This window comes from Morone saxatilis, unplaced genomic scaffold (genome assembly GCF_004916995.1).
Source record: "Morone saxatilis isolate NCDOM2014 unplaced genomic scaffold, NCSU_SB_2.0 Contig1, whole genome shotgun sequence".
Classification (NCBI taxonomy): Eukaryota; Metazoa; Chordata; class Actinopteri; family Moronidae; genus Morone; species Morone saxatilis.
Genome location: NW_023339651.1, coordinates 6,471,722 through 6,478,069, shown reverse-complemented (window position 1 = coordinate 6,478,069; position 6,348 = coordinate 6,471,722). Strand labels below are relative to the sequence as shown.

General features: G+C 38.6%; 1 protein-coding gene across 2 annotated transcripts in view; it reads left to right on the top strand.

The window, feature by feature from the left end:
* The window catches only part of epas1a (endothelial PAS domain protein 1a), a 6,864-nt gene extending 1,081 nt beyond the window's left edge, over positions 1-5,783 (top strand). The window contains exons 2-9 of one of the 2 annotated variants that reach the window (XM_035658994.1): positions 122-288; positions 1,260-1,507; positions 1,612-1,696; positions 1,834-1,934; positions 2,077-2,240; positions 3,303-3,409; positions 3,497-3,665; positions 5,156-5,783. In XM_035658994.1, the coding sequence (XP_035514887.1) occupies positions 122-288; positions 1,260-1,507; positions 1,612-1,696; positions 1,834-1,934; positions 2,077-2,240; positions 3,303-3,409; positions 3,497-3,665; positions 5,156-5,219 (1,105 nt within the window). In that variant the 3' untranslated portion in view covers positions 5,220-5,783. Of the gene's footprint in view, positions 1-121; positions 289-1,259; positions 1,508-1,611; positions 1,697-1,833; positions 1,935-2,076; positions 2,241-3,302; positions 3,410-3,496; positions 3,685-5,155 lie in introns of those variants that run through there. The other variant, XM_035659002.1, reaches the window with a different exon arrangement.
* Positions 5,784-6,348: the final 565 nt, after the last annotated feature.

Sequence of the window (6,348 nt, the reverse complement as noted above, 5' to 3'; positions counted from 1 at the left end):
TAATGCCTTGTTTATAGTGACTTTACTCTACTTAATATTCTTTTTATTTTAAATAAATTCATGCTATTCTTATTGAGATGACTTGAGTCAGTGTTTTTTTCCTGACCTCCTTTCTCTGCAGGGCGATCAGCCGAGAGGCGGCCAGAAGGAGACGACGGGTGGAGTCTGATGTGTTTGGAGATTTATCTCGACTCCTGCCGCTTCAACCCACTGTCCAGGCTCACCTGGACAAGCCCTCGGTCATTCGCCTCACCCTCAGCTACATACGCACACAAGCACTGCTCAAAGGTACCAACAGTCAACACACACACACACAAACACTCACTCACACACACTCACACACACACACACACACACACATCACACACATCAAAAATGCTGGAATCTACATAGGAAAAGGCCTGACACCATTTCTGGTCAAAAAATGTGCTTCAAAATACAAAAACAGGCAAAAATCTTTATATATCTAAATATATATTTATGCAGATGCTTTTCATTGATATATGTATATTTCATATATACTGGGACATATTTTTGCAGTATTTAGATAAAATGGTATCTGTAAAGAAAAAGATGGGAAAAAAATACTTTAAGTTTTACAGTTTGTGTGTGTAAAAAAGTTACTTTCATTATTCTTTCCTGAGTTATTCACCACATCTATCAACACAAATATTTCCATTTACAATATTAATATGTATATAATGACAACAAATACATTTATACTTTATATAATGCAAATAGTACTATATCTAGTACTATATCTAACTAATATCTTCACTTAAGAGTCATTCAACCATGAATATGTTTTACAATAACAATAATTAAATATGTCTGCCTGCACAATCAAATTTATTTCAAATGGGCCCATGTGTTTAAAGACAGTTCTTGGTTAAATTCATGGCACACACACACAAACACAAGTCATGTTTTCAGGGGAGTTCGTGTCTTAATAAGACCCTCTTCTGCTTTAAAAAGAAAAGTGAATACAATTTTTTTTTTGCGCTAAACTGTGGTCACAAGACTGGTGGGTTTGAGACGAGTGTTACACGGGGGAAGTCCTTGATAACATGAGTAATAACACCTGGAATGCAAATACACACCATACACCACATCCTTTCTTAATAGTTCCCACAAATACTCATCTCACTGACAATGTTTAAGTTGTTTCCCATGAAAGGAACTATTTTCACAGCAATTATGCAGGGGGAAAAATCAGTAGCACAATAAATGAAATCACTGACAATCTTGTGCTGTTTCAGAGAAGACTGGGACAAAAACCGAGGCCAGTGATGTAGTAAAATATGGACAAGTGATGGAAGGTGGAGAGAACCCGCGAGAGTGTGACGGAGGATTTGAAGAGGAGGAGAAAGAAACTATGTATGTGGAAGCCTCGGAGGAGGCAAACATGTACCTGAGGATCCTGGAGGGGTTTCTGATGGTCCTGTCCACTGAGGGAGACATGATCTTCCTGTCTGACAATATCAGCAAGTACATGGGCTTGACACAGGTGCACACACACACACACACAAACACACATTTTTATGTAAATGATGTAATGGTATATGTTTAGGATTCAGAATTTACTAATTAAAACTATACATTCTCTGACAGACTGAGCTGATGGGACACAATATTTTTGAGTTTACTCACCCGGGTGACCATGACGAAATCAGAAGTAATCTACGCCTTACAGCAGGTGTGTTTGTGTGTATGTGTGTGTGAGCGTGGAGGACTATGTTCAGTCTGGGTTGTATATCCTGTGTTTGTGTGTTGTATTTTAAGAGATCATACTGGTTTGAACAGGTTTATCTTATTAAATTACTTATTTTTTAGAGGAAATTTGGTGCGGTGCCAAGAGGGACTTTGTCATGAGGATAAAAAGTGCTCTGACACACAGAGGAAGAAGCGCCAACCTCAAGTCAGCTACATGGAAGGTCGGTGAGAAACAGTCCTGCTTAAAACACAAATTCACACTTCTCTCTTCCTAAAAAAAGATTTCTAACATCGTGAAGCAGCAAAAAGTTTCCGATAGTATTTATTTGCCCAGTTTTAATCCCTCTCTCGCTGTGGTTTTAGGTTCTCCACTGTCAGGGCCGAGCGAAGGTGTGTATCGCCCCATCTTCGGTTTCCTGCCTGGTGCTGACCTGCCAGCCTCTGCCGCTCTCGCACACGCTTCTCAGCATACACACCTTCACAAGCCAGCACAGCATGGACATGAAGTTCACATACTGTGACCAGAGGTGATTCACACAAATGTATACACACACGCTTGACGGTACACACAGACATATATACAAGTGAGTTACCAACCGTCTTGTCCGTGTGCTTTATTGTATATAATAATAATATATAATATTAAATGGAATTGAAAAAAGGATGCGAAAAACCCTAAGTGGAAGTAATGTTACCCTGCTCATGTTTTACTTCAACACAGTGGAGAAAGTACCCTGCATACTTTATGACTTTTATTTCCATGTAATGTAATAAGGAGGAGTTGTGATTTCATTTTGCAGTGTTGAACATTATGAAATTGCCCAGAAAAAGGAAGGAAGATTAATAAACTGCGCTGAATAAAACAATCAAACCATTAGCAGCTGTCTCAAACAAGATTATTTTGTATTGTTTAAATCGCACTGACCCAATTACAAATTCATGCTGCACAGCTAAACATAATTCAAACCCACATACATTTATTTTAAATCCCAATGGAGATCTCAAATTTCTGGGCAAATGTGTACAAAATGATAAACAATACATCTAGAATATTGCCATGATGCCGTTATTTAAAACACGGAGCCCTGAGGTTGAGTGTTTCTCTCAATGTAAACGTCATATAGCTTCACTGAAGAGCTGACGCAAGCTGACACAGAATATATAAATATCTGATAGTGTGAGAGTGGAATTAGATGATTTTAACTTCTTTCAAGCTACTGAATGTGATAGAAGAGAAAGCTGGATTTTAAGGGGTTCATTTAACGTGACAAACAAGAAAAAAATCATTTAGATCTATAACTACTGCTTTGTTCCCTTTTTACCTTCCCCCTTTTTCAATTTTAGCCACGGCTGCATAATATCAGTCCATTTTAAACTTGTGCTGCAGCTGCTGCTGAATAAGTAAAATTTAATATGACGATAAAATAATTTGCTTATATTAGGTTACTTGAAAGAGCTTACACTGTAATCAGTATATTTTTGGACCATTTACAAAGCACAAACGTATAACATAGTAGTAATTACTTAACATGTGCTTAGTTGATACTTAAAGACTAAATTCTTATTGTTTCTGCTTTGTGTGTTTGCAGAGTGACTTCGCTGTTAGGTTACCGTCCTGACGAGCTGCTGGGCCGTTCCATCTATAATATCTGTCACACACTGGACACAAACTGTCTGACCAGAAACCATCTGAACTGTTAGTACTGACACACACATAGACACACACACACACATTACACACCGGTGAATATCTCATTCCAGCTCTCTCTCACTCTCCCTGCAGTGTGTTGTAAGAGTCAGTCAGTCAGCGGTCAGTACAGGATGCTGGTGAAAAATGGAGGTTACGTCTGGGTGGAGACTCACAGCGCCGTCATACCCAGCGTCCGGCCCTCCAAGTCCAGGTTGGGCGCCCACCAGCCACTCTGCATCCTTTGTGTTACCTATGTCCTCAGGTGTGTGCGTGTCATTTGATTTTAATCTACTTGCTGAGAATTAAAACTACCTTGATAAAGCTTAACCCATCACAGTGACTATTTAGTTGCCATACTAGGGATGGCTGTGTTGGTCAGGTCGGTCCACCACTTTGGTCCAAACAGAAAATCTAAGCAACTGATTAATGGATTAAGATGGAATTTTGTGACATTCATGTTCACAGGAGGATGAATCCTTCTGACGCCACCATGAGGCTTTGTGGCTTCAAGTAAAAAACAACTATTGGACAGACTGCCATGAAATTTGATACAGACATTAGGATGAATTAGTCAGTTTGATGATCTCCTGACCTTCCCTTAAGCAGCATTATTAGGTTAAAATGTAATAATTTGTCCAATACTTTAGTTTATGACCAACCTACCAACCATACCTGCAAAAATAATATTTCCATGAGTCTCAGCTGTACTTTGTGTTATTCTAAACATCAGTATGTTAACATTATTAATGGTGAGCATGTTAGCATGTTGATGTTAGCATTCAGCTCAACCCCTCTGCCTCACTACAGCCCCACAGACCCCCTAGCACGGCTATAGACACAATGTGGACGGTGCTACAAACAGAAATCAGTTTGCTGGTTACTGGCAGTGTTTTATTCGCCCCTTTGCTTACATAGAATGGAAGTGAGTATTAGCCAGTGTAGACTTGAAGTGTGACATTTGGGTGTTTGTTGGTGCGGTTAAAGTTGCACTGATGTGCAAGATTGAAGAGTCAGCAACGAAACAATGATCTTCTTAACATGAGAAAAGTGTTATGTTTATGCTATCATTTTGCAAGTCTTGAGCAAATGATGGGGAAGTCCCCCAACCCTAACAGAGCAGTCATTTTATCTGAACAATTATCTTTCCTAAAACCTAACTGAACCTTTACCATAGTGTTGTCATGTGATAAATCTGATTTATTTACACAGTGACAGTGAGCTTTTGTCCTGCTGATAGGAGCATTAGATTAGAAACCGCCTCTATGTTTAGTTCTAAAATATATTTTACCGTCATTGATTACCAATCTCAAAGCAGGTTTCAAATCTCTGCGTTTGCTTCAGTAAAGAGTGGCATATGAAGCTAATAACGTATCGTTTGCTTCAGTCTTGGTCTATAAAATGTCATAAAACTGTTAAAATTAGTAATAAAGTCCTTGTTTTGCCTGAACAGTTCCAAACAGAAAGATATTGCATTTAGAATTATATAAAATGGGGGGGAAGCAGCAATTCTCACATTTAAAGAACTGAGCTGGAACCTGAGAAGCATCTTTGCTCAATAAATTGAAATGATTTTGAAAATAGTTTGCGATTATTTTTGTGCTGTGTTGCTTTGTTAAATGGTTGAAAGTAAAACAAAAACCAATGTGTTTCGAGGCTCTATAGTAGAGGTAGCCCGTTGTAGCTGTTTTTAGAGTATTATTATTTATAAATGGTTTAATGCTGTATGCATGTGTGTGTCTGTGTGTGTCACAGTGGTGTGGAGGAGCCGTCCCTGCAGCTCTCGTTGGACCAGACAATCCCAAGATATATGTGCTGAAGCTGCACTCTGAAGACAACAACAACAAAACCCTCGTCCAAAAAAACAACTATCTTCTCTACCTCTGTGAATTCTTAATTCTTAATATTTTCATTTATCTAACTTTTATTAGACATAAAACTTTGCAATGTAAAACGACTTGGTGTGTGTTTTTGATTTGTCTGAGGATATCCACTTATATTATTTGATGTGTGCTACTATAGATATACAGTAGCTTTAATATATTTGAAAAAAGACAACTAAAATGTTTTTTTTATTTTAAGCTGTTTGAGCTCTTCAGTTCACACTTTTCACACTGTTTTGCATAGCCGTTGCAATAACACAACTTCTGTTACTCTAAAAGAAAACTGGAAGCTATAGGTGTAGACTGTGGTTGACAGACAGTTGACGGGGCGTAGTGAGAGTTGAAATTTGTTGATGAAAGCATGCAGTGTGACTCTTTCCTGACCTCTCAGGGCCTGACCTTACTTCCTGTAGGGTTTCCTTCTGGGCCACCTGACACGTGGGGTGACATCTGACTGTCAAGCATTAACACAATGTACAGTACACACACACACACACACACACACACACACACAGAGTATATATAGAGAGATATGCATTGTGCTGATGAGGAGATGTGAGCAGACGCTCCTATCTTTCTCTACAGTGCTCACTTATATATACTAACAAAAACAAAAACATGTAAATTGGTAAACTGACCCAATTTAATTTGCCTATTGTACTTTGTTTTGAAAAGGTATTATGGATTCTTAAAGTCCCAGTCTCATGACCCTCCAGTATGAATTCAGTGTCAACTTCTGTATCTTCACACTTAAAGGATCAATGTGAAGGATTGGTGGCCATCCTAGCGGTTGCAGATTGCAACACCCGTTGTGTCTGTTTTGTTTGACGACGGGTATGAGAAATGGGCTGTGTAGGTGTATGAGACCTATGGTGCCACAAAACTTGCAAAAACCTCAAAGGCCTTATTTAGACCAGTGTTGGTTTGTCCATGGGTGGTTCAACATAGTGGACTCCATAAGCAACCTACATTGTCTGAGAATAAAAACAGCTCATTCTAAGGTAACAAAAACACAATGATTCTTATAATTCAGGGTGATTATACACTAATAAAAACGATACTATG